The following is a 13,662-nucleotide window of genomic DNA, read 5'->3' as shown; positions in this document are numbered from 1 at the left end:
ATTAAATATGACCAAAACCGAGCTTCCTCATTTTCCCCCCCAAACCCACCTCCCCGCTCCCCCCCGTTTTCTATTTCTGTTGATGGCTCTCTCATTCTCCCTGTCTCCTCAGCTCGAAACCTTGGGGTCATCTTTGACTCTTCTCTCTCCTTCTCTGCTCATATCCAGCAGACCGCCAAGACCTGTCGTTTCTTTCTTTACAACATCCGTAAATCCGCCCCTTTCTTTCCGAGCACTCTACCAAAACCCTCATCCACACCCTTGTCACCTCTCGTTTAGACTACTGCAATCTGCTTCTTGCTGGCCTCCCACTTAGTCACCTCTCCCCTCTCCAGTCGGTTCAAAACTCTGCTGCCCGTCTCATCTTCCGCCAGGGTCGCTTTACTCATACTACCCCCTCTCCTCAAGACCCTTCACTGGCTCCCTATCCGTTTTCGCATCCTGTTCAAACTTCTTCTACTAACCTATAAATGTATTCACTCTGCTGCTCCCCAGTATCTCTCCACACTCGTCCTTCCCTACACCCCTTCCCGTGCACTCCGCTCCATGGATAAATCCTTCTTATCTGTTCCCTTCTCCACTACTGCCAACTCCAGACTTCGCGCCTTCTGTCTCGCTGCACCCTACGCCTGGAATAAACTTCCTGAGCCCCTACGTCTTGCCCCATCCTTGGCCACCTTTAAATCTAGACTGAAAACCCACCTCTTTAACATTGCTTTTGACTCGTAACCACTTGTAACCACTCGCCTCCACCTACCCTCCTCTCTTCCTTCCCGTTCACATTAATTGATTTGATTTGCTTACTTTATTTATTTTTTGTCTATTAGATTGTAAGCTCTTTGAGCAGGGACTGTCTTTCTTCTATGTTTGTGCAGCGCTGCATATGCCTTGTAGCGCTATAGAAATGCTAAATAGTAGTAGTAGTAATGCCTATTTCCTCTAAGATCTGCAAAAGAATAGTATGATCAACCAAATCAAAAGCTGACAAAAGGTCAAATTGAAGAAGTAAGGAACTCTTTCCTTCACACAGAAGTATCCTGGCATGATCCAACAGTGACTTATAATTGTTTCAGTATAAAAGGTAGAACAAAAACATGATCGAGAGGCATGTAGGATATTATGTGCATCCAGATACTGTTCTAGCTGCAAAGTAACCAGTCCCTCAGTTAACATATTGAGGAATCTCTGAATACCATTTAAAAACATCAAAGGTCAAACAGACCATGTGCTTTCCTTCTGCTATTAACCCAAGAACATAAGAGTTGCCATACTGAGCCGAACAAAGGTACAATCTAGCCCAGTACCCTTCTTCCAAACAGTGGCCAAGCCAGGTCACAGGTACCTGTCAGAATCCTAAAAAGTGCAAACTTCCATGCTACATGGAATAAGGGATAAGCAGCGCTTTTCACAAATCTATCTTAAAAACTTATCCAAGAACTTATCCAAATCGGTTTTAAATCCAGCTATGCTTACTACTTTTACCCCATCCTCTGGCAACGAGTTCTAGAGATTCTCTGAATGAAAAATATTTTTCCTGTTTTAAAAGTATTGCTATCTAACTTCAGGAGTGGAGGAGTGGCCTAGTGGTTAGGAGGGTGGTGGACTTTGGTCCTGGGAACTGAGGACTGAGTTCAATTCCCACTTCAGGGACAGGCAGCTCCTTGTGACTCTGGGCAAGTCACTTAACCCTCCATTGCCCCATGTAAGCCACATTGAGCCTGCCATGAGTGGGAAAGCGCGGGGTACAAATGTAATAAAAATAAAATAAATAAAAATATCCTCTTATCTTTGTGCTTTCTGAATGCATAAACAATCAATTTGTGTTTACCCATTCAACTCCACTCACAACTTTGTAGACCTCTATCATACTCCTCCTCAGTCCATAAACAATTCTTTACATTTCTTACAGAACACCCGAATAATAATAGTGACTAGATTGGAGCTACTTATATAACTAGAAATTTTATTTCAGCATTAAATAGGAGAACGGGGTGTAAGAAATTAAAAAAAAATTGTTTATGTATATCCTGAAAACCAAAGTTATTTTTCCTCATTCTTGCTGATACCAGTTTCCATCCCTACAAATACTACCTCATCATTTCCTCCTCAAGAATAAATGTAAATGCATAACAGATGTACCACTGTCTCCCTTACCACTCCTATCCTCCTTGATCTTATGGAAGAATAAAGTCCACAGGGCATCCATATGCAAGTAACATACATAGAGGGGCATAATCGAAAGCCTATCTCCATGGGCGTCTATGTCCGAAAACGGGTACGTGAAGAGGCGGGACAGACCGTATTTTTTAAAAAATGGACGTTTTTCAGCTGGGCTTTTGTTTTTTTTCAGCGATAATGGAAACTAAAAACGCCCAACTCAAAAACGTCCTAATCCGAGCCATTTGGTTGTGGGAGGGGCCACGATTTGTAGTACACTCGCCCCCCTGACATGCCAGGACACCAACTGGGCACCCTAGAGGTCAGTGCGGTGGACTTCAGACAAAGCTCCCACATTCATAGCTCCCTTACCAAGGGTGTCTGAAACACCCAACCCCCCTCCCCCCAACCCACTACCCACAAATGTACAATACTACCATAGCTCTTAGGGGTGAAGGGGCACCTACATGTGGGTACAGTGGGTTTTGGAGGCCTCCCATTTACCAGCACAAGGTTACAGGTGGGGGGGGGGGTGGGCCTGGGTCCACCTGGCTGAAGTGCACTGCGGTACCCACTAAAAGTGTCTCAGGGACCTGCATACACGCAGGCTCTAGGACTTGTTGCTGCTATATAACATGGCACACCAGTGACACCTGAAGACTAATCTCTCCGAAAACATCCTTTATTGGAATAAGCATTCTTACTCACAGTTAACTGCCGATCAGAGGTTGTGCCCCACTGGCAACGAGTCTCCTGGTACTGAGATGAGCAGTAGGTCCGGAGCTGGCAGACTGCTGTACAATGCCCTCTTTCAGCCACATTCAAGGTAAGAACTAAGTTCTGTAACATGGCTAACATGTGAAAGGGATCTAAAACTGGCTTACAAAAATGGCCACTACCTCATGGACTACTGGAAACAAAACAGGGCACACTCTGACCCAGTAAGCAGGGAAAAAGCACCATGGGAGTACAGCCTACCAACTACCAACATCGTGAGCATTTGCCACAAGCTAGTGGAATCTCGGAGCCCAATACCCTACAACCACACAATGCATTGCTGATGTGACTCTGCAGTGCGCATAACAGAAAAGGTGTCACACTCACCCGAGAGCCACATCAGAACCAGGGAAAGGCTGTCATAGGACAGAACACATTCTGCTGTCATGGAGGTGGGTACGGCATTTGAGGCTGGCATACAGGCTGGAAAAAAAGTTTTTTAAGTGGGGTTTTTTGGTGGGAGGGGGTTAGTGACCCACTGGGGGAGTCCGGGGAGGTCATCCCTGATTCCCTCCAGTGGTCATCTGGTCAGTTGGGGCACTTTTTTGGAACCTGTTCGTGAAAAAAAAGGGTCCAAAAAAAAGTGACCCAAAATCGCGGTAAAAATGCCTTTTTTTTTTTTTCGATTATCAGCTAAAGACGCCCATCTCTCCTCGGCCGATAACCACGCCCCCAGTTCCGCCTTCACCACGCCTCCACACGCCCCCGTCAACTTTACCCGTTTCCGCGACGGATTGCCCAAAATCGGCTTTCGATTATACGGATTTGGGCGCCCACGGGAGAAAGACGCCCATCTCCCGATTTGGGTCGCAATATAGGTGTTTTTCTCTTTCGATTATAAGCAGGCTAGTAACATAGTAGATGACGCAGAAAAAGACCTGCATGGTCCATCCAGTCTGCCAACAAGATAAACTCATATGTGCCACTTTTTGTGTATACCCTACCTTGATTTGTACCTGTCTTTTCAGGGCACAGACCGTATAAGTCTGCCCAGCACTATCCCCGCCCCCCAACCACCAGCCCCGCCTCCCACCACAAGTCTCATGGAGTGAAACATAATTCCCAGTGATTCATAATCAACAGCAGATAGGCGGACTGGCAGTGAAATAAAAATACCACCCCAACTTACCACTTTCCTTTTTGGGCTCCCTGTCTAGGTCAAGGCGAAGCAGTGAATGATTGACCTTTTAAGCCAATGAAAGGGCCATCAGTCCACCTGTCTTGATCTCATTCTCTCGGAGGTCCAAACGGAGCATTCGTGGAGACTCAGCGATGAACTCAGCAACAGCAACAGCACCTGCAGAGGGGAGATTCTAAAAGTGGGTTGTGTAGGCAGATCAGTTCAGCAGGGAAAGAAAGGCTGTGGACTACAATACAAGAGAGGTGATTTACATCAGAAATGAGATATTGAGAACAACAGAAAAAACTGTCCAGGTAACAAAGGAACCAAACGCATGAATTTACAAATCAAAAGTAATGGGAAAACAAGGGACATTAGTACAAGGCAAGTAACTTATGGGAGCAATTTTCTGTGGACTTCGTATTAATATTCAAAGCAAAAATATTTCACGTGTTTTCACTTTGGAGGTGATTTTTATAAGGAACCTGAGTATGGATGTAACTTGCCTTGAGCTACAAATAAATACAGAACAGTGTTTTATGCTTATAAATTTCCCAATGTATACGCACGTAAAAGTTGGACAAACAGAAATTATATGGGTCAATATTCAGCTGCAGTAGTCAGCTTATTTTTTTTAAAACATTGGTTGTGGCATTCAAAAATAAATACACATATTCAGCAGTGCTAATATTCGTATTTGCTGCCAACCTCCAGCTGTTTATACGGATTAGCCTTAGTATTTAGGACTCCTTTTCACTGTCATATGGACAGTATGTATTTCCCACCCTCACTAGCTCTGCTCCTGTGCTATATGGATAAGTGCCAGGCCACTTACAGCAATTTTCAGCCAGCACTATCCGGTGATTTTTTTGGCTTTATTATCAGTAGCTAGAACATTTCTATATTTACTAGCCTTTATTAAATTCATAAATCCTTTTGAAGACTGACCCGATAGTGCTTACTTCTACATGTTATAGGAGTAATTTTGTAACGCTTATTCTGCATGTAAAGTAGATAGGAGAGTATAGGTATTGCCAGGGGTGTAGTTTGGGGTATCATGAAGATGGCGTTGTGATGCATGCACATATTTTCAAATATATGCATTGAACACATTACACCTGCTCTGATAAAGGTGGTAAAATTGTATGTGGCATTTACCCATTATTGGGGTTGGTTCTAAGATCCTGTAGTGATCTGGAGGGTGACCAACGTAATGCCGATTTTTAAAAGTGTTCCAACTGGATCTGGGAAATTCCAGAGTGGTAAGCCTGACTTCAGTGAAGTGCAAAATGTGGAAACTATTATTAAAGAGTCATGCTCTGTTGTGGATTAGGAATTGGTTATTGGACAGAAAACAGAGGGTAAGGCTAAATGGCCATATTTCTCAATGGAGGAGGGTGAATAGTGGAGTGCCACACGGACCTGTACTGCTACCGGTGCTATTTAACATCTTTTAAAATGTAAACCACTTGTATTGAACAGCAATATATCAAATGTAAAATAAATATATTTATAAATGATCTGGAAATTGGAATGACAAGTGCAGAAAAGTTTTGCAGGAAAACCAGATAAGAAATATCCTCTCGTTAGAGGCTTTGCATCTGGAGAAGTCATAAATGATAGTCCTGGGGACTAACTGAAGGATTCTTGATCCTCAGAGCCAACAGTGGATGAAAAAGAATCCTGCTCCACATATATAGACTTTGATGAAGTTGAGCCCACCAACATTACAGAAGGTAGATGAGGCAGAGGGTTCGACAAGTCAATATGCCCATACGTCTGCTGAAGAAACTCCTGCCATAACTGCTGAAACACAGGATGAGGCAATGGGGATGCAGCACACAGCAGATTTAGAGTGGAAATACTGCAAGCTTCATCATGCTGTGGACAAAAGTGAAGTGGTAAATTCGCTGAGCCTAATATGGAAGAACACTGTGCATGATCCACTATGAGTTGCTTCAAGATTTCTGTGCAGACAATGCACTCTACAGCTCTGACTAATGATGTTAACTCCCTCTGGCGCAGACTTTGGTTTACGACCCTCCTGCGCAAAGCCATTAGTGGACCTCACGATTACTGTGCTGCTTGCACATCAGTAGACAAAGTCGGTAGGAACTCTGCTTCCAGCATGTCGGCCATGCTCCATCCAACATCAATGCCATGCCTCGCCATCAGCCCAATGCTTCCAAATTGAGGAATTGCAGCCACTACTCACACTATCAGATGCCAATGCATATCTCAGAGGCATGGTTATTTAGATGCTAGTCTTTACTGTAGTTTTCCTCTCCTGACATATTTGAGAAACTGAGATGAATTTAAATTCTGCTTACTCGGATTAGCACCTTGTAAGAACTCTGAGCTTTACCTCCCACATTTTGGGTCCTTTTACCAAGCAGCAGGAAAAAGGGCCCTGCGCTAGCAGTAGGGGCGTTTTTCCTGCTGCCAGGTAAAAGGCAAAAAGAAAATGGCCACGCGTTGAGATAACCTTACTGTGTGGCCATGCGGTAGGGAGCCCTTATCACAACCCACTGCGGTGGCAAATAAGGGCTCCTGCACTAACCCAGCGGTAAACTGGGCAGCGCTCCTGCCCGCACAAGCCATTTCCGGGCGTTTTCTTTTTCCCCTAGAAATGGTGCTCATATGGAGCCGGACTACTGACAGCGGCCGCACTGGGCCAGTGGTAGTCCCGGAAAAGCAAGCGGTAAGCCCGCTTTGGGCATACTGCTGCTCTGTAAAATGGCACCTTTATGAGCCAAGGAGCTTTGAGCACTGTTGTTGGTTATATAGAGGTGAGGGCACATGATGGAGAAGCATTCTTAAGAATTCAGGCTTTGGTTTATGTTCCAACTAACAAGTGTCATGCGATGTCATCACCAACAAGAATTTACCTCGAAAGGGAAGTGTGCTGAGGTGCAACTTCAATATGGAATCTGCCGGCTAACTTCTCAGACAGACACCTTTGCGCACTACAACCACTAACATTACCAACCATGCTCCAATCCACACAAGGTCATACAGTGATTTGGCAGGCAATTCCAGTCCTCGAGAGCCCCAGGCAGGTTATCAGGATATCCACAATGAATATGCAGGAAGTAGATTTGCTTACCAAGGAGGCAGCACATGCAAAATCTATGTCATACTTATTCATTGTGCGTATCTTGAAAACCTGACCTGCCTGAAGCTCTTGAGGACCAGAATCACCTCCCCCTGGGCTAAGAAAGCTGCTGTCGAATCCAATTCTGGAAGTTGTGAATCACCAGAGAAGTGCATGTGTTAATAATCAAAATTGGGTGCGGGGGTATTTTTAATTGGAATATAGGTATTTTCTTTAACCTGACCTGTTTTTTAGGTAGGTAGAAAAGCTAGGCATTTGGTTTGTCTAAGTGGAAAGAACCAGGCTGGTTGTTTGCTCAAATTTGGAATAGGGTCAAGTACACAGTGCTGAGAAATAAGACATATGTCGGACTGACCCTCCTTGATAAGAGAGAAAACACCCATGGATGTATGCTCCTGATAAGCATCAGATGTACTTGGGGTAGGATCAGAGACAAGATGGCGGCGATAACGGTTGTGTGATCCCGGAGCTCCTCAGAATCTTCTCTGTACGACCTCGAGAATTCTTTCCTCGACTGCTTAGATGGGGAAAAGAAAGGCGGAAAACGCTGGTACCTACCTCCGTGGCACCAACGTCGACACCAATCTCCAGGCAATCGACATTGGAGAACTTTGGTATCGGGATCCTTGGCGAGCTGACCTCTACCTCGACGGTCTCAACCCCCCCCAGGAGATGAGTGCAGCACTGAGGGAGCGATGCTGAGTCCTCCCGTTCTCACCGCGCCTCCACAACCGGAAGTGAATTGCTGGCGGTGGGGTCACTGCAGCTGGATGCGTGTGCTCCGTTGTCCATGGTAGGAGGACCCACCGCCGGATCAACCTTGAGTTTGGAAACAGCAAAGCAGGGGCAGATGCAGGTCGTCGCCCCTGTTACCCGAGGTTCGACTTCCGAAAGTAGTGGAGGAAGAAAAAGACCAGTATCGGTGACTATGGATAGTTTGTGGGACGCAATACAGGAGGTAAATGGAATGTTACTGCAGATGAATGCTTCTATCAAGGGCGAGATAGTTGAACTGAAACAGACTACTCAAGATCTATCTTTAAATGTTCAAGAGCATAAGGAAAAGATTTCTGAGATGGAAAAGGAGGTTAAACAACTAAAGAATTTAGTAATTTAGTAATTTTGTTTTTCTTGTTAAGTTGTATTTCTGATATTTCCTGTATTTATGTCATGAGATGTAAATGTGAAAATTTATAAATAAAGAATTAAAAAAAAAATCATCAGATGTACTTTCAGGCAACATTTCATGGGGTGGCAAACAAGTTGTTTTTCTCATAGCTTGCGCAGGGAAAATTCCAGAATTTGCAAGAAAAAATAGTATAAAAGGTCAGACTGACCGATGGAGGAGGGGGGGGGGGGGGGAGACACACCACTGAGGCACACACTCTGACACATTGGAGATAGACAGAGGAGGAGGAGGAGTTGATGGAGAGATGATCAGAGACACTTGTAAATAATTGTCACAAATTGAATGCAGTGAAAAACAGGTTCAGGCTTCCTAAAGCAAACTAGGCCTGTAAAATCATAGCATCTCTCAGTCCTGATACTTCACTGAAGAAATGTGACAGCCTGATTAAGCTTGGCAGCATAGGCGCCCGGTATAAGCCAGCAGGAAAGAGTTAGGTGTCGGGCTGGCGATGCGAGCGGCGCCGTGAATCTCCCCTTTCCCTCCCCTTGTTTACTATCGGCCCCGCGTCATCTTTAATTACCTGCGTTCCAGCGTCGGCCCGCCGCGTCATTTCAAAGCCCGCCCTGCTGCCTGTCTCTATTCTTCCCTCCCTTCATGATGTGTTCGTTCGGCAGAGTCCCGCCCTCGAGGAAATGTCAGAAGGCGGGACTCTGCCGAACGAATCACATCGCGAAGGGAGGGAAGAATAGAGACAGGCAGCAGGGCGGGCTTTGAAATGACGCGGCGGGCCGACGCTGGAACACAGGTAAATTAAAAATGGCACAGGGCAGATAGTAAACAAGAGGAAGGAAAGGGGAGAGGAGAATCGCGCTGGCACTGCCGGGTATGGATGGAGGGGGGGCAGGGGACAGAAGGGAATTCGCTGGATATGCATGGAGGGCAGGGGAGAGGAGGGTTGCTGGAATGGGTGGATAGAGGGGATGGCAGCGGAGAGAGGAGGGTTGCTGGAATGGGTGGATAGAGGGGATGGCAGAGGAGAGTTGCTGGAATGGGTGGATAGAGGGGATGGCAGGGGAGAGAGGAGGGTTGCTGGACATGGGGGGGGGGGAGGTCAGGGGAGAGGAGTGTTGCTGGACATGGGTGGGTGGGTAGAGGGGAGAGGAGGGTTGCTGGACATGGGTGGATGGAGGGGATGGCAGGGGAGAGAGGAGGGTTGCTGAAATGGGTGGATAGAGGAGATGGCAGGGGAGAGAGGAGGGTTGCTGGACATGGGGGGAGGGGAGGTCAGGGGAGAGGAGATTTGCTGGACATGGGTGGGTGGCTAGAGGGGAGAAGAGGGTTGCTGGACCATGGATGGCGAGACGGGGAGACAGGAAGGAGATGCACATGAATGAAGGGGAGAAATTCTGGACATGCATGGAGGGGAGGGAAGACAGAGGAAGGAGATGAGATGAGGGAAAAGGGAGAAAACCTGCACATCGATGGAGAAAATAGGCAGAAGCTGGATCCACTGGACAGTCAAATCTGCAGAGGACCCAGCTTTTACTTATGGATGTAAGGCAAGAAATGAAGAAGAAAGGCAGAAAGTAAAGAAATGAAAGGAAGCCCTGGAACCGGAGTTAAGAGGACAGATAGCAGTAGAATCGGATACTTGGCCAGCATGATCAGAAAAACAAAGTCACCAGACAACAAAGGTCGAAAAGATTATTTTATTTTCATTACAGTGTTTGGAATATGTCCACTTTGAGAATCAGGTGCTCAACATTAAAAGTTTATATTTATTTACTTATTTATGGCATTTTATCCCACATTAAACATGAATTAGGGTGTTTTGTGGCTCTACATGAGAATTGTGATATTATGATCCCTTGTTTCACATTGTTGAGGGTCTGCATTTTCCGTATGGGTGGTATATTGGTGTATTAGGTTCTGCCCAGTGTAATATTTATGGTACAGTAAGGTTCTGAGTGTGTTTTTGCACAAAGTTGTGCATAATGTTTTGCAATTGAGCGATTGTGGTTAGTATATGCTTTGAGCAACCACTTTATTCTTTGACATATGATACATAGCTAATATCTAAATTTAATAAAAGGTATTGTGACTTTTATTTTTATTTATTTATTTTTTCTGTGTGTTATCAATTATGGATTTCAGCTCCACCCCTGGCCCCACCCCATAACCCCGCCCCCTTAGCCTCCCCAAACCGTTGGGCCACCGACCGCCTATGCTTGGCAGTTACAAAGTTGGCAAGGGTTGTGTACAGCTGGACATAGGCATGCGGAGAAAGCGAATGCTACATACCTGTAGAAGGTATTCTCCGAGGACAGCAGGCTGATTGTTCTCACTGATGGGTGACATCCACGGCAGCCCCTCCAATCGGAATCTTCACTAGCAAAAGCCTTTGCTAGCCCTCGCGCGCCGATGCGCACCGCGCATGCGCGGCCGTCTTCCCGCCCGAAACCGGCTCGTGCCGGCCAGTCTCATATGTAGCAAGACAAAGAGAAGGGAAGACACAACTCCAAAAGGGGAGGCGGGCGGGTTTGTGAGAACAATCAGCCTGCTGTCCTCGGAGAATACCTTCTACAGGTATGTAGCATTCGCTTTCTCCGAGGACAAGCAGGCTGCTTGTTCTCACTGATGGGGTATCCCTAGCCCCCAGGCTCACTCAAAACAACAAACATGGTCAATTGGGCCTCGCAACGGCGAGGACATAACTGAGACTGACCTAACAATTTTTCCAACTAACTGAGAGTGTAGCCTGGAACAGAAAAAACATGGGCCTATGGGGGTGGAGTTGGATTCTAAACCCCGAACAGATTCTGAAGCACTGACTGCCCGAACCGACTGTCGCGTCGGGTATCCTGCTGCAGGCAGTAATGAGATGTGAATGTGTGGACAGATGACCACGTCGCAGCTTTGCAAATCTCTTCAATAGTGGCTGACTTCAAGTGGGCTACCGACGCTGCCATGGCTCTAACATTATGAGCCGTGACATGACCCTCAAGAGCCAGCCCAGCCTGGGCGTAAGTGAAGGAAATGCAATCTGCTAGCCAATTGGATATGGTGTGTTTCCCCACAGCCACTCCCCTCCTGTTGGGATCAAAAGAAACAAACAATTGGGCAGACTGTCTGTTGGGCTGTGTCCGCTCCAGATAGAAGGCCAATGCTCTCTTGCAGTCCAATGTGTGCAGCTGACGCTCAGCAGGGCAGGAATGAGGACGGGGAAAGAACGTTGGCAAGACAATTGACTGGTTCAGATGGAACTCCGACACAACCTTTGGCAAGAACTTAGGGTGAGTGCGGAGGACTACTCTGTTATGATGAAATTTGGTGTAAGGGGCCTGGGCTACCAGGGCCTGAAGCTCACTGACTCTACGAGCTGAAGTAACTGCCACCAAGAAAATGACCTTCCAGGTCAAGTACTTCAGATGGCAGGAGTTCAGTGGCTCAAAAGGAGGTTTCATCAGCTGGGTGAGAACGACATTGAGATCCCATGACACTGTGGGGGGCTTTGACAAAAGCAAACCTCTCATGAAGCGAACAACTAAAGGCTGTCCTGAGATCGGCTTACCTTCCACACGGTAATGGTATGCACTGATTGCACTAAGGTGAACCCTTACAGAGTTGGTCTTGAGACCAGACTCAGACAAGTGCAGAAGGTATTCAAGCAGGGTCTGTGTAGGACAAGAGCGAGGATCTAGGGCCTTGCTGTCACACCAGACGGCAAACCTCCTCCATAGAAAGAAGTAACTCCTCTTAGTGGAATCTTTTCTGGAAGCAAGCAAGATGCGGGAGACACCCTCTGACAGACCCAAAGAGGCAAAGTCTACTTCTCAACATCCAGGCCGTGAGAGCCAGAGACCGGAGGTTGGGATGCAGAAGCGCCCCTTCGTCCTGTGTGATGAGGGTCGGAAAACACTCCAATCTCCACGGTTCTTCGGAGGACAACTCCAGAAGAAGAGGGAACCAGATCTGACGCAGCCAAAAAGGAGCAATCAGAATCATGGTGCCTCGGTCTTGCTTCAGTTTCAACAAAGTCTTCCCCACCAGAGGTATGGGAGGATAAGCATACAGCAGACCCTCCCCCCAGTCCAGGAGGAAGGCATCCGATGCCAGTCTGCCGTGGGCCTGAAGCCTGGAACAGAACTGAGGGACTTTGTAGTTGGCTCGAGATGCGAAGAGATCTACCAAGGGGGTGCCCCACACCTGGAAGATCTGTCGCACTACACGGGAATTGAGCGACCACTCGTGAGGTTGCATAATCCTGCTCAACCTGTCGGCCAGACTGTTGTTTACGCCTGCCAGATATGTGGCTTGGAGCACCATGCCGTAACGGCGAGCCCAGAGCCACATGCTGACAGCTTCCTGACACAGGGGGCGAGATCCGGTGCCCCCCTGCTTGTTGATGTAATACATGGCAACCTGGTTGTCTGTCTGAATTTGGATAATTTGGTGGGACAGCCGATCTCTGAAAGCCTTCAGAGTGTTCCAGACCGCTCGTAACTCCAGGAGATTGATCTGCAGATCGCGTTCCTGAAGGGACCAGCTTCCTTGGGTGTGAAGCCCATCGACATGAGCTCCCCACCCCAGGAGAGACGCATCCGTGGTCAGCACTTTTTGTGGCTGAGGAATTTGGAAAGGACGTCCCAGAGTCAAATTGGACCAAATCGTCCACCAATACAGGGATTTGAGAAAACTCGTGGACAGGTGGATCACGTCTTCTAGATCCCTAGCAGCCTGAAACCACTGGGAAGCTAGGGTCCATTGAGCAGATCTCATGTGAAGGCGGGCCATGGGAGTCACATGAACTGTGGAGGCCATGTGGCCCAGCAATCTCAACATCTGCCGAGCTGTGATCTGCTGGGACGCTCGCACCTGCGAGACGAGGGACAAGTTGTTGGCTCTCGCCTCTGGGAGATAGGTGTGAGCCGTCCGAGAATCCAGCAGAGCTCCTATGAATTCGAGTCTCTGCACTGGGAGAAGGTGGGACTTTGGATAATTTATCACAAACCCCAGTAGCTCCAGGAGGCGAATTGTCATCTGCATAGACTGTAGAGCTCCTGCCTCAGATGTGTTCTTCACCAGCCAATCGTCGAGATATGGGAACACGTGCACCCCCAAGCCTGCGAAGTGCCGCTGCTACTACAGCCAAGCACTTCGTGAACACTCTGGGCGCAGAGGCGAGCCCAAAGGGTAGCACACAGTACTGGAAGTGACGTGTGCCCAGCTGAAATCGCAGATACTGTCTGTGAGCTGGCAGTATCGGGATGTGCGTGTAGGCGTCCTTCAAGTCCAGAGAGCATAGCCAATCGTTTTCCTGAATCATGGGGAGAAAGGTGCCCAGGGAAAGCATCCTGAACTTTT

At 47.3% G+C, this 13,662-nt stretch overlaps 1 protein-coding gene across 1 annotated transcript in view; it reads right to left on the bottom strand.

The window, feature by feature from the left end:
- PPP1R37 (protein phosphatase 1 regulatory subunit 37) overlaps positions 1-13,662 on the bottom strand; it is a 1,040,147-nt gene that overhangs the window by 283,734 nt on the left and 742,751 nt on the right. Inside the window, 2 exon segments of the mRNA XM_030217605.1 lie at positions 3,626-3,627; positions 4,067-4,231. Coding sequence (XP_030073465.1) covers positions 3,626-3,627; positions 4,067-4,231 — 167 coding nt within the window.

Source organism: Microcaecilia unicolor, chromosome 11 (genome assembly GCF_901765095.1).
Source record: "Microcaecilia unicolor chromosome 11, aMicUni1.1, whole genome shotgun sequence".
Classification (NCBI taxonomy): domain Eukaryota; kingdom Metazoa; phylum Chordata; class Amphibia; order Gymnophiona; family Siphonopidae; genus Microcaecilia; species Microcaecilia unicolor.
The sequence above is the reverse complement of the archived record's forward strand: the minus strand, read 5'-3'. Positions and strand labels throughout refer to the sequence as shown.